The 24,809-nt window shown below is 39.3% G+C and overlaps 1 protein-coding gene across 1 annotated transcript; it reads left to right on the top strand.

Moving 5' to 3' along the window:
• Positions 1-952: 952 nt before the first annotated feature.
• LOC118853552 (glycine N-acyltransferase-like protein 2) lies at positions 953-21,584 on the top strand. Its single transcript, XM_036763684.1, has 6 exons — positions 953-1,059; positions 8,308-8,412; positions 10,231-10,338; positions 15,821-15,947; positions 18,074-18,254; positions 20,362-21,584. The coding sequence occupies exons 2-6, from the start codon at positions 8,335-8,337 to the stop codon at positions 20,786-20,788; spliced, it is 921 nt and encodes a 306-aa protein (XP_036619579.1). The 5' UTR covers positions 953-1,059; positions 8,308-8,334; the 3' UTR covers positions 20,789-21,584.
• The last annotated feature ends 3,225 nt before the right edge of the window (positions 21,585-24,809 follow it).

The raw sequence follows: 24,809 nt of genomic DNA, 5'->3' as shown, positions 1-24,809 counted from the left end.
ATATTTCTTCTTGTATGTACCTGTTTCCCTCATTAGAGTGTAAACTTCTTGAGATTTGGTATTTGATATACGTACAATACTTCAGAAACCTTAAAATAGATACATGCTAGTTATTGTTATTATTAGGCAACTAGGTGGCGCAGTGGTTCGAGCACCAGCTCTGGAGTCAGGAAAACCTGAGTTCAAATGGATTCTGGGCAAGTCACTTAACCCTGTTTGCCTCCGTTCCCCATCTATAAAAAGAGCTAGAGAAGGAAATGGCAAACCACTCCAATATCTTAGCCAAAAAACCCCAATGGGGTCATGAAGAGTTGTCACGGCTGAAACGACACAACAAATTATTATCATCATTATTATTAATAATAATAATATCTGTTATAATTATTTTCCTTGTGAAGATAAAATAATATTTATAAAATGTTTTACAAGTCTTAAGTACTATGTAAGTGCTAGCTAGTATTATTGATATTAATATTATTTTTATCCCCACTCCCTAGTACATAGTAGGAATTTAATGAATGCTAGTTGGCTGGTTAGTTTGTTGATTCCTCATGTCAGTTTTTTAAAGCAAATATGCAGTCTTTCCCCAGTTTAACAGATGAGGACACTGAGGCTTAGAGACAGGAATTGACTGGTTTAAGGTCAAATACCATTGCAAGCATCATGCCAAGGTTACACTCAGGTCTTCGAACGTCATTGCCCTCCTTATGACATCCTACCTATACGTGGATAAAGGCATTTCAGATAAAACCCAAATGAGGAACCAAAGAGCCAATTAATGATTACATGTTTTTCTGAGACACATGAGAGCAGCTTTTAAAGAAAATAACCAGGATCAGAGATTATGTGCTTCCTACTCCCCACTTCCCAACCTCTATTTAGTAAAATAATCCTACTTAGTATAGGAAACAGAACATGATTTATTTAGTTAAAGATTAGTTCAGAGCAGCCCTGGCCAAAGGGCAGCTCCCACAAGGGTCAGACTCTGACCAACCAACCTAAGGAACCAGGAGGAAGGCAGCTGATCTCATCTTGTTCTTCAATTTCTCCATTTTCTTGGTGAGTTCAATAGCTTTATTGTATTTTTAAAGTAATTCCCCACAAGGATGGAGCTCATATATGTGTGGTGGACTGTCAGGTGGGTAAATTCTGATCTTGGATCTTTGGAGTAACTCTGTGATCTTGGGCAAATCACCAACCATCTTTAGCCTTGAGTTTTCCTTTCTTTAATAGAACATAGTAGTGCTCTTGTCCCCAAAAATAGCAAATCAAAAAGTAAGTATATTGGCCTAAATAGATGACACTACTTTCTCCACCAAATCTTTTTTTTAATACGATGTGAATGTGGTCTATAAATGTACTCTTAGTAAAAGAACAATAACGAAAATGATGAGGGCCATGAGAGTGGTGGGGATAAAAAATTAATTTAACATTGATGATAAGTTCAATATCTGTTAGAGTTTCTTTCTCCCACTTATCTCTCTCTCTCCCTCTCCCTCTCTCTCTCTCTCTCTCTCTCTCTCTCTCTCAATCACCACAGCATGAGTTAGGTTAATATTTCTCTAAAAGTTTACAAATCTCTCTCTGGAACCTGATTTACCCAAGAACGGGGCAAGGCTTAAACTATACCCCTTGAGGCAGCTTTCTGGAATATATTGGCATAGCTTCCTGCTCACCTACAGGCATAAAAGGCTCACCTATGGGAAACCTTGAGGGCTAGGGCACTGTCTTCAGACCAGGCAGAAATCCCAAGACCATACACATCACCACACCCTGCCCTGATGACTGTTTCCAGACAGTGATAAGAAGAACCCCTTCTACCTCATCTAAATGCTCCTGTACCTTTGTTGGATGTCCTTTATATGTTAAGGATTAATAAGTCTCCTTTGGTGACTGTTCAATGAATACTCAATACCTGCTTTCATTTCATCATCAACCTGAAATAATAGAGTTCCAGCACATCAATCCCACTTCTAACAAAACTTTTACCCCCAACATAGTAAATATATATATATATATATATATAATATTTAATATAATATATAGATGTAGTATATATGTATATGTGTGTATATATATTCATTCATTTACTTATTTATTAATATACTCTACCACTCCCTACCTATTTCACCTTAGGAAAGGTACTTGACTCTGGGCTTCAATTATTTTAATCTGTGAAACAAGAAAGTTGGACTAGATAACCTCTGAGGTCCATCCCAGCACTACCTCAGTGATCCTATGATTCAAAACCACAGGCTTCCTGAGTTCAAATCCCAACTCTGCTACTTACTACCTATGTAAGCTTAGACAAGACACTTAATCTCTGATTCCCCGACTATAAAATGAGAGGATTGGTCTCCAGGAGTGGAGAATCTATGTCTTCAAGGCCACATGTGGCCTTCTAGGCCCTTGGGTGTGGTCTTTTGACTGAGTCCAAGTTTTACAGAAGAAATCCTTTTATTAAGGAGATTTGTTCTGTGAAGTTTGAATTCAGTCAAATGGCTACACTTGAGGCCCTAGAGGGCCACATGTGGCCTCGAGGCTGCAGGTTCCCCACCCCTAGATGATCCCTTTGGCTCCCTTTGGTTCAGAACTCATATGAGTATTGCTCATAAAATTCATATATATATATATATATATATATATATATATATATATATATATATATATATATATATATATATATATATACATATATATATATATGTATGTATGTATGTATACACATACACATATGCACAAACACGCATATATGTGTATGAATTTTGCATTATTATTTTCAGCTTATAACTATACATACAAAGTTTTTTTGTCCAAACCTGTGATTTCATTGGTGTGGGGAATTTGTAGTAGAATTCTTCTATCACTGCAGACTGGGTCTGTAACTTACAGTTTTATAGAGCTCCCTGGGGTGCTAAAGTCTAAGTGGCTTTCACAGTGTCACATAGCCAGCCCTTGTCAGAGGCAGGATGTGAACCCTGGCCTCCTATTCCAAAGCCAGCAACAAAACTGGCCTATGCCTGCCTATTCTGGCCTCTATGGGAAGAATTTTAAAAGAAAATATATCATTCTTCCTTTCAGAGATCTCTCATTTTAGGACTTTGGTCTATATTTGGAAATGACCTGCATTTGGGACTAATATGAATTTTATGAGCAATTTTGTGAACTCATACAAGTTCAGAACCAAAAGAGGCCAAAGCAATCATCAATCCCAGTTTCCTCATTTGATGGCTGAGAAATCTGAGACCTAAAGAGATCAAGTCCCTCTTCTAAGGTTAAATTGGCAGGGAGGGATAGGGCTGAAATTTGAAATCTGAATCCCAGGATCAAAGACTTAAAGGTGGAAGGTGCCTTGTAGGTCATTCAATCCAGCCCAGTCCCCAAGAAGTTACACAACTTGTTCAAAGTCACAAATCAGGGCTAGAATTTAAACCAACATCACCTGATTTCAAGAGCCTTGATCTTCCTAAAGGGCCACAGTGCTACCTCTGAGGCCCATGGTAATGATCTATAATTGCTAAGATGGCTTCCCTAAGGTAAATACATAACTTTTTAGTGTCCATTTTAATATGTGCTTTCTCTCTGGTTAGAACACGAGATTCTTAAAGTCAGGGATGATATCACTTAAATAATTTCACCCTCATTGCTCATGTAATTTCATTCATTCATATCTTCTTTCCTTCACATATTAAATCAGCCATTTCGGGGAATAAATCAATAACCTTTGGTGAGGAGCACCCACACTGGCAGTGCGGAACTCCCAAGGTGGGCAGAGGGATGGGCAAAATTATGTATCTAGTATAGAAAAAAGGCATTGGCCTTGGAGTCAGAAGACCTGGGCTCTAGTGCTGGCTTGGCCAGACACTGGCTGAGTTTGATTCACTAGACCTTGCTTTCCTCTTCAGCAAAATGGAAATTTTCTGCAAAAAAGAAATTTACATGATAACATTATCATATATTTAAAAGGAATAGCAATGTACATAATAGATTTGCAATTTCATGTACAATCTTTTTTATCACACTGTGTTATGGAAATGCTTGTTTTATTCTATAACTCAAAAATAAAATAAAATTTCAAAATGAAAAGAAATAAACAATGGAAAGTTTTTAAAAATTGAATTGACAATACCTGCCCTGGATACTTGACATAGCTGTAATGAAGTTTAATCAATCACCCACAAGCATATATAAGGCATCCAATTTGTAGACTGGAAAGAAATGGAAAATCATTTATTAAGTGTTTATTATTAAGCATATATTAGACACTGGGAATCCAAAAGCAAAAAATGGTAAAATTCTTGACATTAAGGAGCCAACAGGCTTAAATGGTGTGAAGATGGGTTTCAGGGGTGGGGAACCTGCAGCCGTAAAGTTTCACAGAACAAATACCCTTAATAAAAGGATTTGTTCTGTGAAACTTGGACTCAGTCAAAAGGCCACCCCCAAGGACCTAGAAGGCCACACGTGGCCTTGAGGCCACTGTTAAATGGCGGCAGCCTTTAAAGAATAAGGAGCAGCAACTTTGTTGCTTTTGAACCTTCAAAATCATGTTCGTGGACCAGAAATACTAGAGGACAGATGAATATAATAGTAATCTAGCACCCTCTCTCTAAGGAGAAAAGAATGACCAGCCTCATGAACCTTGTTCCTTCTCTTGTTTACCTTCAGGCTGGAATCATAATCTCCCTTGGAGAAAGGTGGGCAAGTTTCCAGATACACAATGTCTCCTCTAGAGCCACCTATCTATATGGTTAGAGGTCCCATGTCCATGTGGATAGATACATCTTACATGGGCAGCATCCACCTTTCAGTACTGCTTACTAAACCTTTTGTAAAATATGAAGCATTAACATGATTAAGGTCATTCCTCTTCCCTCTCAAAAGCCACCGTCTTGATGATGGTGATACAGACTGCCTTTGGGTAATATCATTTCTTATTAGGTAGTTTTTGTGTACTATTTAGAAAGGAAATGACCTTGGATCTCACTCACTCCCCACAGTGACCTCACTCCCCACAGTGTCAAAAACAGCTGCTGGGGGGCGGAGCCAAGATGGCAGCTGGTAAACAGGAAATAGTGTGAGCTCCCTACGGAGTCCCTCCAAAAACTTATAAAAAATGGCTCTGAACCAATTCTAGAATGGCAGAACCCACAAAACAGCAGAGGGAAGCAGGGCTCCAGCTCAGGACAGCCTGGATGGTCTCTGGGCTGGGAGCTGGGAGCTGGGAGCTGGGTGCTGGGAGCTGGGAGCTGGGAACAGAGTGGAGCAGAGCCCAGCCTGAGCGGCGTGGACCAACAAGACCAGCAACCGGGCAGAGCATGCCCTAGCGCCCGGAATCAGTGAGCTGCGGCAGTTACGAGACTTCTCAACCCACAAACACCAAAGACTGCGGAGAAGGTTAGTGGGAAAAGCTGCGGGAGTGGAAGGTTCGGCTTCCAGCCCCGGGGGCAGTGGAGGTGGGGCAGCTGGCTGTTGCTGCTTCCGGCTCCAGGCCCACCTGGTGGGAGGAATTAAGTGGCAGATCAGAGCAGCGGTGCACAGCCTGCCGAAGATCTAAGCCCAGTTCGGGTTGGGGGTTCTTGGGGAAGGAACAGTGCTGGTGTGGCAGAGCTGGCACCTCCCCCCCAAACATGGAACATAGAACTCTGTAGTCTACAAGCAGTCATACCCCACTGAAAAACTCAAAGGTCAAGTTAGTTGGCTGGGAATATGGCCAGGCAGCGAAAACACACCGAGATTCAGTCTCAGACTTTGCATTCTTTCTTTGCTGACAAAGAAGACCAAAACATACAGACAGAAGAAATTAATAAAGTCAAAGAGCCTACAACAGAAACCTCCAAGAAAAACATGAACTGGTCCCAGGCCATGGAAGAGCTCAAAAAGGAGTTGGAAAAGCAAGTTAGAGAAGTAGAGGAAAAATTGGGAAGAGAAATGAGAAGGATGCGAGAAAACCATGAAAAACAAGTCAATGACTTGCTAAAGGAGACCCAAAAAAATACTGAAAAATACACTGAAGAAAACAGCACCTTAAAAAACAGACTAACTCAAAGGGAAAAGAGCTCCAAAAAGCCAATGAGGAGAAGAATGCCTTGAAAGGCAGAATTAGCCAAATGGAAAAGGAGGTCCAAAAGATCCCTGAAGAAAATACTACTTTAAAAATTAGATTGGAGCAAGTGGAAGCTAGTGACTTTATGAGAAATCAAGATATTATAAAACAGAACCAAAAGAATGAATAAATGGAAGACAATGTGAAATATCTCCTTGGAAAAACCACTGACCTGGAAAATAGATCCAGGAGAGATAATTTAAAAATTATTGGACTACCTGAAAGCCATGATCAAAAAAACAGCCTAGATATCATCTTTCAAGAAATTATCAAGGAGAACTGCCCTGATATTCTAGAGCCACAGGGCAAAATAGAAATTGAAAGAATCCATCAATCGCCTCCTCAAATAGATCCCAAAAAGAAATCTCCCAGGAATATTGTCGCCAAATTCCAGAGCTCCCAGATCAAGGAGAAAATATTGCAAGCAGCCAGAAAGAAACAATTTGAGTATTGTGGAAACTCAATCAGAATAACCCAAGATCTGGCAGCCTCTACATTAAGAGATTGAAGGGCTTGGAATACAATATTCCGGAGGTCAATGGAGCTAAGATTAAAACCTAGAATCACCTACCCAGCAAAACTGAGTATCATGCTCCAAGGCAAAATATGGATTTTCAATAAAATAGAGGACTTTCAAGCTTTCTCAGTGAAAAGACCAGAACTGAATAGAAAATTTGACTTTCAAACACAAGAATCAAGAGAAGAATGAAAAGGTAATCAAGAAAAAGAACAAGAAAAAGAAATTGCAAGGGACTTACTAAAGGTGAACTGGTTTGTTGACATTCCTACATGGAAAGATGATGAGTATGATTCATGAGACCTCAGTATTAGGGTAGCTGAAGGGAATATGCATACATATATGTTTATGTATATATATATGGGTGAATATGTATGTATGTATATATCTATGTGTGTGTATATATATATATATATATATATATATAGAGAGAGAGAGAGAGAGAGAGAGAGAGAGAGAGAGAGAGAGAGAGAGAAAGAGCAAGAGAGAGGGAGATAGAGAGAGAGAGAGAGAGAGAGGACACAGGGTGAGTTGAAGATGAAGGGAAGATATCTAAAAGAAATAAAATCAAATTAAGGGATGAGAGAGGAATATACTGAGAGAGGGAGATAAGGAGAGATAGAATGGGGTGGATTATCTCGCATAAAGGAGGCAAGAGCAAGCAGTTCTGTGGGAGGAGGGGAGAGGGCAGATGAGGGGGGAATGAGTGAACATTGCTCTCATCAGATTTGGCCTAAGGAGGGAATACCATACATACCCAATGGGGAATCTTACCCCACAGGAAAGAAGAGGGAGATAAAAATAAATGGGGGGGGATGATGGAGGGGAGGGCTGATGGGGGTGGAGGTAGTCAAAAACAAACACTTTCGAAAGGGGACAGGGTCAAGGGAGAAAATTCATTAAAGGGGGATGGGTTGGGAAGGAGCAAAATATATTTAGTCTTTCACAACATGAGTATTGTGGAAGGGTTATACATAATGATACACATGTGGCCTATGTTGAATTGCTTGACTTCTTAGGGAGGGTGGGTGGGAAGGGAAGAGGGGAGAGAATTTGGAACTCAAAGTTTTAAAAACAGATGTTCAAAAACAAACAAAAATGTTTTTGCATGCAACTAGAAAATAAGATACACAGACAATGGGGTGTAGAAATTTATCTTGCCCTACAAGAAAGGAAGGGAAAAGGGGATGGGAGAGGAGTGGGGTGACAGAGGGGAGTGCTGACTGGGGAACAGGGCAACCAGAGTATACGCCATCTTGGAGTGGGTGGGAGGGTAGAAATGGGGAGAAAATTTGTAATTTAAACTCTTGTGAAAATCAATGCTGAAAACTAAATATGTTAAATAAATTAAAAAAAAAATAAAATAAAAAAAATAAGGACAAAAAAACAAAAAAAAAACCAGCTGCTGGTCCTACAGCAATCCTCAGACTTCCATGATACTAAAGGGCTTCTTGCTTTCCCTAAGGGAAATCACTGAAAAGATGCATTTCCCTTCCCTGGATACCCAAGTAACTGAATACGGTAGGACCTAAGTTAGTCCCTTGGCCTCTGAGTCAAGTCAGACTGAAGTTGACAATGTCAGCTTGCTTTAGGTCATGTGTCACCCATCACTCACTTTATTTCTACTTTCTTGCCTTTTTGAGAAATCCCGTAACTGCTTTTATTCCCAATGTTTGGTTTGAAGGGCAAAGAGGTGGGCAGCACCACAAAAATGCTTCTGTTGCGAGAGGCCAAGATGCTTCAGACTCTACACCGATCTCTGGCCAAAAGCATCCCGGAGTCCCTGAAGGTGAGTCAGGGTGGAAGCCACCGGAGACAAAAGGAGATGTGGCCATTCCTGATGATTCTTTTGTGCTATGAGGAAAGACTCAGATACCAAGCAGGAAGTAGAGAAATGTGAGCCTAGAGTAGCCACTCGTGACAGCAGGCAGATGCACTTCATAGCTCTGAACCTCAGTTTCTTCTTCTGCCAAATAATATTTTGCCCTTTTCTTTGTTCTGTCCTATTCCTTTTCATCTCCTCACACTAGCACTCTGCTCTCCTCCCTTCTGACAGTGCAGATGCATTCACTCATGGCTGCTTTTCCCCTGAATTCTTGTGTATGCCTGCTCATAAAACCTCCTGGGACAATTTACTCGATGCACTAAAAGACCTTTTAACATTTCAAAGGCATGGGAAGAACTGGTGCTTTCCTCCTGTCATCTTTTACTCATACTAATGATAGCATTAATAGAGCTTTGGCAAAGCATTTTACACATGCTAGCTCAACTGATCTTCGCAAGAGTCATGTAAATGGAGGTGCTGTTATAATTTTCATTTTTAGATTGAGGAAACTAAGGCAGACGAAGACTATATGGCTTATCCAGGATCACACAGTAAATGTCTGATGAAGGATTTGAGCTCAGGATGTCCTGACTCTAAGCCCAACGCTATCCATTGCGCCACCTAGTGGCCTTCAATACATAAGTGACCCACCACCATTTGCATTTATGGCATCATTGGAAACATACTGTTGCTTATTTGGTTATTTATAACAATTGTCGATCTCTCTCAATCTTCAGTTCACCCACAATTTTTATAATGCTCAATTTATAGCCATATAGCATCACTGGAAGAATTTTTTTTTCAATTCAACAAACATTTATTTAAAAACCTACTGCATATCAGATACTAGGCTAGTCTGTGATGCTACAAAGACAAAAATAAAACAATCTTAGCCCTCCAGACGCCTGCAATAGTCCACGTGATAGATGAATGGGGATAGTGGCCCGTGGTTGGAGAAATGAATAGAATCTATGGGTAGAATGAGTAGAATCTACAATTGATTGGATGTGGCTGGTGAGGAAGAGGGAAGATAACTCAGATTATAAAACTGGGGACAAGGAGGTTGGTAGCACCTTTTACAAAAATAGTGAAGTTTGGAATGGCAGTGGGATTAGGGTGGAAGTTCAGTTTTGTTTGGCCCATATTGATGGGATATTCAAGTGGTGATCTCCAGTAGTAACTGACAAGAGAGAACTGAAGTCCAGGGGACATATTAGAGCTGCATAAATATAGCAACAAATAAAGAGATGAGTTTACGTATCAGGGAGTGGCTTAGCACCACTTAACATGCTATGCAATTTCCCAAATGGAATACAGCCCTGTCTCTTACTCCTCTTCAATTCTAAACTCAACTTATCACCCATCTGCATCTCCTATCCAAGAAATAAGCCTTTTGGGGTTAATTGTAGATTGAAGAGCTATAGAAATTGAAGCTATTTCTATTATGAATATTTTTCTATATCACAGGATGAGATGCTCTTACTAAGAAATCTACAGTGGATTGTAGAATGATGGGAAACATTAAGAGAAGGGAAGAATGTTGGAAAAGAATGAGATGAAACAAAGAAAAGCAAAAAATGTCATTTTCTGACACATTGGCCAAATATGAGTAAATATAAGCATCAATGTCTCTGTTTGTTACTGAAGCAACAATTGGCCTTGGAATAGCGCTATCATCTTCCTCATCCACAGGTCCCACTTCCATTTTGCGTCCCTGCCTGACAACTTTGATGAAATGATGAAGCTTCACCAGCCTCACCTGCCTCTGTCTTCTTACTGCAGGTATATGGCTCCATTTTCCACATAAATCGGGGAAACCCTTTCAACTTGGAGGTTCTAATAGACTCCTGGCCAGAGTATCAGACCGTCATTACCCGTCCTCAGAAACAGGTAGGATCAAGCAATTAACAAGCATTTATTATCCAACTATTACATGCTAGGCACTGGGAATACAAAAAAAAAAAACAAACAGAGCTGCTGACCTCAAAGAACTTCCACTCTATTGAGATGGATACCATGCATTTGTAAGTAATTATCAAATATATTCAAAATGCAGATAAAATATGAAAGGAGATCACTATCAATTGGGGGAGATCAGGAAAGGCTTCATGTAGAAGATGGTAGCTTGAACTCAGTTTTGAAAGAAATTTTGAAAGGATTCTAAGAATCAGAGGTGAGAAGAGAGAGCATCCCAGGTATGGGAGACAATCTGTACAAAGGTTAAGGTACTAGAGTGAGGCCATTTGATGGAGAGAAGACCAGGGCAACTAACAACACTTCTTAAAACCCATCAGATCTTCTCTAGAAGGTATAGAAAGATTGGGGGCAACATTAAAATACCTCTTAAATTCTTGGTATTAGATGATGACAGTGTTTCTCATTGGGTATTTCTCCTCCCACATCTGAGGACTTCCTATAAATATGCCATTAGGCCTTCCTCCTTAATGCTACCTTGACCAGGTAGTCACTGATCAATATCTGGCCACTGGACCTACATGGCTCCAGAGGAGAAAGTGAGGCTGGTGACTTTGCACAGCCCTCCCTCACTTAAATTCAATTTATTTGCAAGTCATGGCATCACCTTCCCAGTGTCATGGTCCTCTTTGAGAATGAAGAACAAACAACAACCACAACCAAGTAGTCATTCTGATCTTTTGTTTTCTTACCATACTCTTTTCTAGTAATTTATTTGGCTTTCTCCTTTGTAAGCACAGTGAATTATTCTTTAGCCTCCATTTTTGTTTTTTTTTTAATTATTCTATATCAGTCTTGTTATCCTGGAAATAACACAAGGTATGATTGTGAAAGTCTTTCTGTTTAAAAAGAAAATCAGTAGCATTGTTTTAAACATATCTTGCAGTCATCCTCGGGGTCTCTCAAGAACATTAAAGCATTTAGAGCTTAGAGCTCAGAGATTATCTAATCTACCCCTTTCATTTTACAGACAGAGAAACTGAGACCCATAGAAAGGAAGTGACTTAGGCAAGTTTACACAGATAGTAAATGGGACAACTAGGAGTCAAACTTGAACTCTCTGATTCTATTTTTTTTTTACTACTCCATTCAGTTTTCTAAGCATTGACTACCTAGTATTTACTGGAATAAAGGAATATGCTTGGAGGAAAGAATTTACTCTTTGTAAATCCCTGGCCAGTATCCATTTGCTAATCTCTATGTTGTCCATCATTGACTCCACCCTTGAAGCCTTCTCATTTAGATAGGGCTATGCTTTCCTAGCATAGCTTTTGAGGAAACAGGGTCACCTCCATATCATGACAAGGAATCAATGAAGTAGACTAGTGAACTGTTCTAATTCCAACCATACCTTTTAAAAAGATAAACAATGGAAAAGTACACAGGCTGTAGCCCATATAAGTCCTGAGCTATTTATTCCAACTTTCTCTCCCAATGCTGAGTCAGGTCCCAAGAGCTTGATTATTTTTCCCTTTAAGAGTGCTAGGGATATTCCTGAGTTATTGGGGTGGTTGATGCCATTGGCTTAAATCCCACCAATGTTCTGCACTCTCCAAAATTATTGGTCAAGAATTATTATAGTTATCCATCCTTAAGGCGAATTCCTAAGTTGCTATAAAACAATCGATATGAAACATTCCTCCCACCAAAAAAAAGTGTTGCAATATATACACATATACTCCCACAAGCATATACAGAGTCCAAGGGAAAGTTGGCTCAAGCTTAGAAAGTATTTATCTCAAAGTTGCTGCATATCCTTCCCTTGCTTTTTGTTGGGTACACAAGAACTTCTTGAGCATAGAACAGTTTCTTTAAGTTCCTTGTGGAACAGTGAATTCACATCATATCTGTCTTTGGTTCCCAATGCAGACACTGCCATCAGCTAACATAGGGAAACTGATAGGGGTCCCAGTAGAAATTGGGAAGTCCAACATCCTCCAGACCCTTCAAAACTGGCAAGATTTTCTGGACAATGGGTGGGAGTAGGGAGGAGACCTGGCTAAGGCCAGGCAAAGACCTCCCTGCCTCTCCTTCCCCCAAGTGGTTCCCCCTCACAGGTGTGCTGGAAAGTCACGCTTTCCCCCACCTCTTTGAGTCAATCCAGTTTTAACTAGCTTGGTAATGACTTCTTGAGTGTAGCCAAATTTCCTCAGCCTATCTGAACACAATTCTCAAGAAATATTACTTCAGTTTGAAGGACTTTTCTCATACATGATATCAGGTAGTTAAAGTATCCACGCTAAAATAGGGTGGGGTGCTTTAAACCCAACTCTTACATTGTATTAACTGCTAAACGTTTGCTTAACCAAATCCTGCACAAGCAGGGGAAGCCCCAAACCCTGGGAGTGCTAAATCATCAAAGCTTCTTTGATACTTCAAAAAATATACAATCTCAGCTTCATGAATCCTCCTTCCAACAGTATCAGTCATACCTCATCCATACCTTCTCACCCTGGGCAATTCTTGTCTGTGATGTCCCACCAATCTCAATAAAGACAAGGATGTCTTTAAAAAAAATCCTCTTAAGACACTAGTGCCTTTCTCTAAATGCTTTAATATCCCATGGGTGTCAGTACAATATTTAGGCTTTCCATTCATTAACCCTTCTTTGTTTATCATATGTCCAAATCACCTTTTTTCTGATCATATATTTATTAGATATTTTTAATGAGAAAGCAGGGCAGCTAAGTAGCTCAGTGGATAGAGGGCTGGGCCTGGAGTCAGGAAGGCTCATCTTCCAGAATTCAAATCTGGCCTCAGACACTTACTAGCTCAGTGACTCTGGGCCAGTCACTTCACCCTCTTTGCCACAGTTTCCTCATTTATAAAATGAGCTGGAGAAGGAAATGGCAAACCACTCCACTATCTTTGCCAAGAAAACCCCAAATGAGATCACAGAGAAAGAACTAGAAAAGGAAATGACAAACCACTCCAATATCTCTGCCAAGAAAACCCCAAATGGGATCATGAAGAGTTGGACATGCCTGAAAAATTACTGAAAAACAAAAATGAGAAAGAATATATGTAATATAATACATAGAGGATTGTACTTAGAGTCAGGAAAATCTGGGTTCATGTACTGTTTGAATCTCTGACATGTACTGGCTGTTTGACCTCAGGCAAATCTTTAAAGTGAAAAATTGTAAAATAGTTGCCAATCTGCATTGATAAAGCAAATTTCCTCCTTTTTAGTTCCCTATCTCTTTGAAATCAGAGGTCTAGGGTATAGATATAGATATACATATCATGTCGAAATCATAGGTCTAGGACAGGAGTGGGGAACCTGTAGCCTTAAGGCCATATGTCGCCTTCTAGGTCCTTAAGTGTGGCCTTTTGACTGAATCCAAACTTCACAGAACAAATTCTTTTATTTTTATTAATACATTTTTGTTCATCTTTTATATTTTTACTTTATCTGATTACAGCTAAATATTAATGAGGCCATCCAACATGAAAAGGTTCCCCACCCCAGCTCTAAGATACACACACACACACACATATGTACACATATGCACACATATGCAAACACATACATATACACATACATATCTATACATACATATCCGTACACATACATTTGCGTTATGCCACCTCTTGTGCCTAAATTCATCCTTGGTAATCCACTACAAAATGCTTTCATATCCTAATGTTTCTCCACTGTCCTTTGGGTCATGTGCAATTTTGATTCTTTGGCAATACTCTATAACTCTTAGTCATAGAGAATCACTAGAAGAATATTAGTATTAGAAGACAAAATTTTGCATCATACACCATTCAATTCAATGACCCTCTTATGATTTGGTTTTAGACACCAGCATCCTCTGCTTTAATTCCTTGTTCCCTTCATACGTTTTGTGCCCCCTTTCACTATTACTCCTATGCCACATCTGCCAATTTCCATGATATTAGATAAATGTGGCTAATTTTATGCCTCTCTCTCTCTTCTTAATTTAAAGAAATCTGATTACAGAGATGATGTAAAAGAATCTTGAGACAGACTCCTTGATCTGATTATCAAGAGTCCAAGTGAACGTACACACAGAGATGTAACATTGCGTACATGTAAATGTGTTGTATGTATGCATAGAGATTTGTATGTGTATATATGTATGTATGGATACATATGTTTATGTCATATGTATCTACACAAATTTATACACACATGTATATATATGCACACATAATATAATATGCATGCACTATGTACATGCATTATTTGGTACATCTGTGTGTATATGTGAATACATAAACACAGTCTATAATATATTGGGCATATACGTATACATGTAGACATACTTTTCATACCTATGCATGTATACTCATATATTTCCATGTATATCTACATGTGTTTATACACATTTATTTATATAAGTACATATATGCACATATGTATACACATATACACCCTTATTAAGAGTATTCTGTCCTGGTCCAGAGCCCACCAATCCTATATTTTAATCTGTTAATCAATAAGTCAGAAATATGAGTCCTTTTCTCAGACACTATTTTCTTAACCTGTTATTCACTTCTAAAATCTACCTCTTTCTTCTGAATCTCCTCTTTTCCGTAAGGAGCAGTGATGAAAACACTGTCTGTACCAGATGAGGCTTGTTTTTTAGCCAAATACCTATCTAGGATAACAAATTTAATAATAATTAGTCAGGGGAACCAGAACAAGACACAAATTTTAACATAAATGATGATGATGATGGTGGTGATGACAGATGTTGATGGTGATGATGATGATGGTGATGATGATGATGGTGATAGCTAGTAGTTATTGCAAAGTGCTCTATATGCTATCTCATTTGGTCCTACAACAGCCCTGTGAGATAGGTGCTATTATTCTGTCCATTTCACACATGAGGAAAATGAGGCTGAGAAAGGTTCAATGTCTTGCCCTGAGTCCCCCAGCTACTAAAGGTCTGAGGTTGGATTTGAAATCAAGTCTTCTTTACTCCAAGCCTAATGTTCTCTCTACCACACTGCCAATAAGTTTTATGATCTACAATTAAAGATCTGTTCTGATGTTTCTTGGTGGCATCAAGATGAGCCAGACTTCTTGAAAGATATTCTTGAGAGGCCCAAGCTCTGAGAGGTCCTGCCAAGCTAGAAAGACCCTGAGTATGAACCCTATGGTGTTATCTGAGGACCAGCCCATTTTTCAATCACATTAACTCAAGAAGGTCATCTATTAAAATATGAAAGCATCATGATCTATCAGTAGAGAAATTACCCACCCGATTTAAGCCTCCACCTCTTGAGGTTTCTAAACTCAAGTGTTTTCCACCTGCCCCTTGGGTTTGACCCTTTAACCAAACTGATCTGTAATGAAGTTTCCTCTTTGGAGACAGACTTTGACAATGATACCCCACTTCCTTTAACCCACCCTGCACAGGAGATGACTGATGACATGGATCATTACACAAATACTTATCACATCTTCACCAAAACTCCTGAGAGATTGCCAGAGATACTAGAATCCAATGATGTCATCAACTGGGATCAGATTCTGAGTATCCAAGGTAACTACTTAGAAGCAAATGGAATTTTTAAAAATCAGGTACTATTTATCAAGCAACAACTACGTGAGACGTGTCATTGTAAGTGTTTAGTATATGAAAATGAGAATGGCAAGGTCCCTCAGGGACAAGATAGATGGGCAAGTAACTGAAGCAAAAATTAAGATACTAGTGAATTGGTAAGTACAGGTATTATTATGCCTATTTTAGGACTAAGAGCCCTCTCACCAAAGACATGAAATGATTTCCCCAAGGTCACACACCTGAAAGTGGCAAAGCTGAGATTAAAACAATGATTTCTTTACTACATGTTTAGTGCAAATTCAATTGTATTGTAACTTCCTTGGAAAAAGGGTCTGATGGGGAGATAGCATGATGTCTTTCCTGGACCCTACTCATGGCTTTGTCATTGCCTCATTGTATAAGCCCAAATGACATTCCTTATTTCTAGGCTTCAGTATCATTTGAAATTAAGGTCATGAAGTAGATGATCTCTAAGATTCCGTGATTTTTAATATTTTTCTCAACTATGAGCTTTCTCTTCTCCCCTCCTTTATACACCAAGATCCTTTTACATCACCTCCTCTTCTCTCATCTTTTATTTCAGTCTCCAAGGAAGACAGAGTCTTTTTTCTCACCAAGATTAACCCTTTTACTTGTGCACTTGATTCCTTCTTTTTTACTCTCCTCTCAGAATTTGCCCCATCCATCATTTCGACTCTCCATTCTGTCTTCAGGTTCTATTTATCCAATGGCTCCTTTTCAAATAGCCACAAATATGCACATGTCTCTCCCACCTGTAACAATATTTTAAGTGACCCCTAACTTCCTCAGTCTAATGTCCTATACCCCATCCCTTTTATAGCCAAACTCATAGAGTCCTCTACTTTCACTTCCCTACCTCCCTACCTCTCATCCCTTTCATTTCCCTAGCTCTCATTCTTCAGCCACTTGCAATCTGGCTGCTGACCCAACCACTCAACTGAAACTGCTCCCATCAAACCTACCAATGATCTCTTAATCACTAATTCTGAAGTCCTTTTTTCAGTCTGCATCCTACTTGGCATCCACAGATTTTTGCTTACCACTCTTAACTATTCTCTTTCCTTGGCTTCCATGAAACTGATCTCCCCTAGTTTTCTTCCTACTTTTCTGACCAAGTTCAAGTTCTGACTTTGACACTCACATTATCTGTGTAAATTTGGACAAGTCATTGATCTTCCCTAGGTATTCATTTCCTCCTTTTTCAAAATGATGTGACTGGATTGCATAGATACTACCGAAGGTCCCTTCTCAAATCAAACTTTCTTTTAGTCTTTGATTCTAACTGCACAAGAAGGGTAGAGACAAATATCTATGATAAATACTGTATGAGCAAATCAGAAAGTATTTATTAAGCACTTACTATATGTAGGGTACTGTATATACTGTGGAGATTCAAGAACAGAGCCAAAAGAGGAAATTCAGTGAATGTGACTGGTCTGGGGACTTCTGGGAAGTAGTGGTTCCAGGAGGAACTCACATATCAATCAATAAAAATATTAAGCACCTACTATGTGCAAATAATCAAACAGAAAGCATTTCTAGCTTGTGGGAGGAAAGCAGAATAAGAAAGTGGAGAAAAAGACATTACAGAAGTGGCACAAGAGTCAAGGCCTGGAGGGGATGGGTAAATTGCCAAAACGTAAAGATGAAGTAAATGTGAGAGAAAGCATAATCTAAACTAAAGGTACTTTGTATCTTTGCTCATGTAGAGTTAGGGAAGACCAGACAAATTGAAGTACCTGTGATACCTCCAGTCTACAGGCGTGCCTAATATGTATCCCAGTGTCCTGACTTACTGAGTAAGATTTAGAACCAGAGAGAATCAGAGGGGTTAATAGGATCGTGGATTTAGGGCTAATGAAGATCTTAAAGATCATCTAGTCTAATTTATTTGTTTTAACTAAGACCCCAAAAGAGGAAGGGATTTACCTATAATCACTTTGCAAGGAAATAGTAGAGCTGGGATTCTAACCCGCAGCCTCTGATTACAAACGCAATGCCATTTACATTAAGCTGGACTCTCTCAGACAATGCAGAGACAACTGAAGAGAGGTCTTTGTTTCTTTGTCTTCCTTTCTTCCCAGGTTGCCAACAAGGTTTGAATGAAAAAATACAAAGTGTTGCAGCTTCCAAGTCAGTACAAATAGATTACTCCAAGAGGTTTCTCTATATAACAGAAGCCACTCTACAATTGAAGTCTTCCAATAAGAGAATATTTGGGAGATCCCAAGAAGCAACTATCCAAAATACCGGAGAGTTTAGGAGGTAGGAACATGTAGAGCCTCCTGTTCTAATATCATACCCTGGATTGTTGATAATCAAAGGGTTAAATTTTGTCATCCGGGGTTTGTGGCATGAACTAGAGATTTATAAGAAATGAAGTTCCCCCCCCACCCCCGGTCATCCACTAAGATCCTCATCTCATGTCCGTTTGTGGCATGGATGTAGGCGTGGGTGGTCACAGGAACCGAAACTCTGCCAAGTCCGACTATCTAGATAGGTTAAGAATAGGACCAGCAAAAGGCAGTGTGCCTCAGATCAGTCCAACTAATTTTGGATGAGGCCATCACTAGAAACATGGCAAATAGTCAAATCCCACAAAATTGCCTCAACCAATTTACTGCTGAACACTTTCAGTCATTTTTAATAGAATATAAATAAATGTGTGTGGGGGTGTGTGTGTGGGTGTGGGTGGGTGTGTGGGGGAGTGTGTGTGCATGTGTGTGTGTGTGTGTGTGTGTGTGTGTGTGTGTGTGTGTTCTGTCTAAACATAAAAATGCCCTGGTTCACAGAGCAAAAGAGAGAATGACCTCACATTTCCTCAAAAGCAGTCTGTATTAGTAGAACCTAGGATTGCAAAAGATACACTGGGGGAACAAGTAATTTCCTCCAAATTGCCTGAAGCTTTGTAGGGTCTAGTTATTCATTTCCTTCTGCTTGTCTCTCTCTTAAAGTCTTCAAATTATCTGAAGAAATCTCTTCTCTCTTCATTCAGCTAGACCAGAGCTGTCCAAAATATGGCCTGTGGGTCACATGCTGCCCACAGTGTGATTTTATGTGGCCTGCCTGTAGGTTTTAATTATCATGAGTGAATAAACAAAATAATAATTTGCATGGAATGTGTATTAGATTTTTTAATTCTATCACTAATAAATAATAGCATTGATGTTAATTTTCTTTGGCGTTTTTAAGCAATATTACAGATGGAACATATCACACAGAATTTTCAATCGATCTAGGGGATGTGTTCTGTCTGTACAATGCAGACTAGTCAGTACACACCTACCTTTATACTGTTGTGTTGTCCCTTTGTTGTTTTGTGTTTGTTTTTGTGCTTAGCACCTTCACCTTTCATATTGATGATGCACATTCCCCTACTTTCTATTAGCGTACTGTATTTTTTATTCTGTATGTGGCCCTCGAATAATTATTTTATTTTAATGTGGCCCTAAGATAACCTAAAGTTGGACAGCCCTGAGCTTGACAGTAGAGTCAGGGTTCTCTCAGCCAATCAGGAGTCACCTCTCCTTCTTCATTCATAGCACACAGCTTCGAAAGACTGTCCCTCAGAGCCTGTCAAATTCATGTGGGCAGAGGGGTTACTTAAGCCTCTTGAGGTCAGGGATTGTTTTCCTCTGTATCCCCACACCAACTGACACATAGTAGGCACTTATTGATCTTGTTTTCAAAGCAACTCTTGAGGAATGTCTAAGTTGTGATTTGTGTTGAAAAGAAAGTTTGACAAGGCATTCAATAAACACTGTGTAGTGTTATCATGCTGGACACTCTAAGATAAGCAAAAATAAACATGAAATGGTTATTTCCTTCAGGAGACTTACAGCCTAATAAGACTGATAATTCTGCATCACCAAATAAACTAAGTTAAAATATGGTTAAGTGAATAACAAAAAAAGCAAAGAACAATGATACCGGGTAAGGAAAAGATAATTCCAACTGAAGGATCTTGGATCTACACCTGGAAGGTCTAGACCTTAGGGGCCATTTAGTATGGCCCTTAGTTTTGGATATGAAAAAAACAAAGAGTCACTTTTCCAAAGTCACACAACCAGTAAGTAAGAGAGTTAGGATTTTAATCCATGTCTTCTCATTACACAGTCAGTCTACTTTCCACTAGACCACATTGGGATCAGGAAGGCTTTATGAAGGAGATGCCACTCAAATTGAGACTTAAAGGAATGGTAGGAAGTCAGTGGATGATGATATGCCTGGAGAGAAAAGAGAGAGGGACATGGGAGCTGGAGGGTACTAGCGTGGAGAAGATCTGGAAGTGGGAAAAATATGTAATGTGTTTGGGAAATAAGTGGCAATGAGGGTAATGATTTCCTTTGTTCTTTGTTCTTTTCTTCTGCAGTGAAATTGATAACTTCAAATCCATCTTGTTGAACGTCTCCCATTCTGAGTTGGTGAACGACAACTGGAAATTTGGAAAGAATGAGAAAAGCCTTAGATATATCAAAAACTGTATCAAGAATTTTCCTGGATATTGTCTACTCGATCCTGAGGGGAATCCCATATCCTGGGGTGTGATGGAAGCAACATGTGAATTAAGGATGGCATATACCCTGCCAGAATATCGAGGCAAGGGCATGTTAGGGGAGCTGATGAATGCATATATGGAATATCTTCAGCAGAATGAGATTCCTTTTTATCTTCATGTGGAAGACATGAATGAGAACTCCCACAAAGTAGTGAGGCGCTGTGGTTTCAGTGCCATGACTTGTGATTGGCATCAGTGGAAAAGCATCCCAACTAGATTGCAGCAATTACCCCATTTCTGACTTAGGCTATGTCAGTGTCACTCCACTTGTATTTTATTATACCTTATTTTGAGACTGGGATATCCCTATCTCATCCAGGCTAGAAGTTGTAAGAGCCCCTCATAATCCTAGACCCACTGATGCTATGCACAGCAGCCTTGACCAGCTCCATGTCTGATATGGGCCCCTGGTCCCTTTTTTCAGCATCTTGATGGCCTTCTGGTCTCAGAGGTCAGAAGTAGTTCAGACTGATTGGCTTTAGCGTTACTGCAGTTCAGAACTCCAGAGTTCAAGCAACCCACCAGCCTCAGCCTTCCCTAAACCCACATCTAGCAGAGAATATAAGAATGTACTTCCAAGCCCAGACTCCATCCCCCACTTTTAGCATAGCCACTAGAGACAGCATCCAATGGGGTCACCTTTGAATATGCAGGACAATTGCCCTCAATTTAGTGAGCCTAATTTTACGGAGTTCGAATACTGCCCATACTTCAAACTAACTCCTTGCAACCTCTCTGGATGTCCCCCATGCCTGGAATGCTCTCCCTTCTAATCTCCATCTCCTAGCTTCCCTGGCTTCCTTTAAAAGTGAATCAAAGTCCTCCCTTCTACAGGAGATTTTTTCCTAGTTCTCCCTCCATCCCGCACCAGTGCCTTTTCCTCTCGGATTACCTTCTATTTAATCTGTATATATCTTGTATTACCTATTATTCCCATATTTGAATTTTGAATTGTTGCTTTTTAAAGTTCTGACCCTAATGAACAGCAAAAAATGGAAATGTCCATATACATAGTATAATACACATACAAAACTGTAGATCTCTATTGTGTACAACTTGTCTTACTTTTAAATGAACACCAAATTCAAGATGTAATGTTCAATGCTGTCTTACCTCTTTGTGATTGTTGTTACGACCCTACTCCTCCTTCTGATCTCTTCAGTACATTTTTAAAAGATTCTTTAATGACACTCTTTCTTTTTTCTTTTTGCTACCCTAACCATATTCTTCCTCTTTTTTTACCCCACCCCTAATCGCAAAAAGAAAAGAAAAACAAAACCTTTGTAATAAATTTGTATGGTCAAGCAAAACAAACTGCAAAACATTGGCTCTGTCTGAAAACATGTGTTACTTTGTATCTGGGGCCCATCACCTTTCTGTCGAGGGCAGGTAGCATACATCTGCATCGGTTTTCTAAAATTGTGGTTGGTCATTGTATTGTTCACAATTCTTTTAGTTTTTTGAAGTTGTGTTTTGGTGACAATGCCATTATTATATAAATTATTCTGATTTAGCTTACCTCACTGAACATCAGTTCATATAGGTCTTCCCAGGTTTCTCTGGAGCCATCCATTTCATCAGTTCTGAAGATCCAATGGTATTCCATCACATTCATTTATTCACCATAATTTGCTCATGTAATCTTCAATAGATGAGAAGGTCAGCACCTTGGTTTGCATTTCTTTGCCAACTCAAAAAGAGCTGCTATAAATATTTTTGTATATATGGGTCCTTTTTCTCTTTCTTTGATATCTTCGGGGTTTAATCACTGGTTTAAAGGTTCTACACTGTTTGGTGACTTTTTTGGTCATTGTTCCAAATAGCTTTCCAAACTATCTAGACCAACTCAGAGTTTCACCATGGCTCCAGCTTTAATGTGCCTGTTTTTAAAGAGGAATACAACACGTAAAATGGTGGCCAAGGAAAGAAGAGTGTCAGTCTAGGCAGTTAGAGAGATTGTGAGTAAAGTCTTAGGGCCATAGATTTTAAGGCTTTCCCTGGCAGCCATGGTAATATTGATTTAAATGTTATTTCCAAAACAAGAACAGGATGGAAAGGTGTGGGGGAGGAAGGTACATGCAGGAGTTGGACAGATGGCAAGAAGCCCATCCTGGGTGGCTTCAGGTGTCCTGGCAGATGCACAAAGTGACTGACAAAAGGTCATAGAGAAATCCTTTGGAAAGAAATAATAGTAATAATTAGCATTTTTTTATTAAATTTATTTATTTATTTTTAGTTTACCACACACGGTTCTACATAGTTTTGAGTTCCAGACTTTCTCCCCTCCCTCCCCCCTCCCTCCCCAAGACAGCATGGAATCTCACATAACTATCATGTATAACTTCGCATTGAATTAATTTATGCACTAGTCAAGTTGTGGAGAAGAATTATGACCAATGGAATGAATCATGAGAAAGAAGAAACAGAACCAAAAAAAAAAAACAACCCAAAAACAAAAACAAAAGAGAAGCAAAAAAGGCGAGCATGTAGTGCGCCTCGATCTGTATTCAAACTTCACAGTTCTTTCTCTGGATGAAGATAGCATTCTCCATCATGAGTCCCCTGGAGTTGTCCTTGCACCTTAGGTTGCTGAGAAGAGCGAAGTATGTCAGGGTTGGTCCTCACGCAATCCATATATCTGTGGCTGTGCACAACGTTCTCCTGGCTCTGCTCCGCTCACTCAGCATTATATCATGTAGGTTTTTCCAGGTTGTTACGAAGTCCGTATCACCCCCATTTCCTATGGCGCAAGAGTATTCCATTACCTTCATATACCACAGCTTGTTCAGCCATTCCCCAATTGATGGGCATGCCTTTGATTTCCCATTCTTGGCTATCACAAAAAGAGCTGCTATAAATATCCTTGTACATATGGGTCCTTTTCCCGCTTGTGTGATTTCTTTGGGATACAACCCTAGAAGTGGTATTGCTGGGTCAAAGAGTATGCACATTTCTATAGCCCTTTGGGCATAGTTCCAAACTGCTCTCCAAAATGGCTGGATCAGCTCACAACTCCACCAGCAATGCAACAATGTTCCAATTTCCCCACATCCTTTCCAGCATTTATCATTTTCCTGTTTTGTCATTTTAGCCAATCTGACAGGAGAGATGTGGTATCTAAGAGTTGTTTTGATTTGCATTTCTCTAATCAGTAGTGATCCAGAGCATTTTTTCATATGCCTATAGATAGCTTTAATTTCTTCCTCTGAAAACTGCCTGTTCATATCCTTTGACCATTTCTCAATTGGGGAATGGCTTGTATTTCTATATATTTGGCTCAGCTCCCTGTATATTTTAGAGATGAGGCCTTTATCAGAGATACTAGTTGCAAAGATTTTCTCCTAATTTTCTGCTTCCCTCCTAATTCTTGTTGCATTGGCTTTTTTAGTACAAAAACATTTCAATTTGACATAATCAAAATTATCCATTTTGCATTTTGTAATGCTCTCTATCTCTTGTTGGGTCATGAATTCTTTACTTTTCCATAAATCTGATAAGTAAACTATTCCTTGCTTTCCCAAATTACTTATAGTATCAGCTTTTACTCCTAAATCATGAACCCATTTTGACTTTATTTTGGTATATGGTATAAGATATTGGTCTATGCCCAGTTTTTGCCCTACTATTTTCCAATTTTCCCAACAGTTTTTGTGAAATAGTGAATTATTAGCCCAGAAACTGGCTTCTTTGGGTTTATCAAAGAGTAGATTGCTAAACTTGTTGATTTCACCTACTTGTGTACCTATCCTATTCCACTGATCCACACTCCTGTTTCTTAACCAGTACCAGGCAGCTTTGATGACTGCTGCTGTGTAGTACAGTTTAATATCTGGTGTGGCTAAGCCATCTTCTCTAGCATGTCTTTTCATTAATACCCTAGATACTCTAGACCTCTTGTTTTTCCAGATGAATTTTGTTATTATTTTGTCCAGCTCAGTAAAAATAATTTTTTGGTAGTTCGATTGGTATGGCACTGAATAGATAGATTAATTTAGGTAACATTGTCATTTTTATTATATTAGCTCGGCCTAACCATGAGCAACTGATATTTTTCCATTTATTTAGATCTGATTTTATTCGTGTGAAAAGCGTGTCATAGTTATGTTCATATACGCCCTGGGTTTGTCTTGGCAAATAGACTCCCAAATATTTTATAGTGCCTTCAGTAACTTTGAATGGAATTTCTCTTTCTATCTCTTGCTGTTGGGCTTTGTCAGTAATGTATAGGAATGCTGAGGATTTATGTGGGTTTATTTTATATC

Source organism: Trichosurus vulpecula, chromosome 6 (genome assembly GCF_011100635.1).
Source record: "Trichosurus vulpecula isolate mTriVul1 chromosome 6, mTriVul1.pri, whole genome shotgun sequence".
NCBI classification, from domain to species: domain Eukaryota; kingdom Metazoa; phylum Chordata; class Mammalia; order Diprotodontia; family Phalangeridae; genus Trichosurus; species Trichosurus vulpecula.
Note: the sequence above shows the minus strand (reverse complement) of the source record. Positions and strands in the feature narration are given on the sequence as shown.

Coding starts and splice junctions, on each gene's coding strand:
- LOC118853552 (XM_036763684.1), top strand. CDS start 8,335: ATGCTTCTGTTGCGAGAGGCCAAGATGCTTCAGACTCTACACCGATCT. Junction 10,339..15,820: donor TTACCCGTCCTCAGAAACAG/GTAGGATCAAGC, acceptor CACCCTGCACAG/GAGATGACTGATGACATGGA. Junction 15,948..18,073: donor TCAGATTCTGAGTATCCAAG/GTAACTACTTAG, acceptor CTTTCTTCCCAG/GTTGCCAACAAGGTTTGAAT.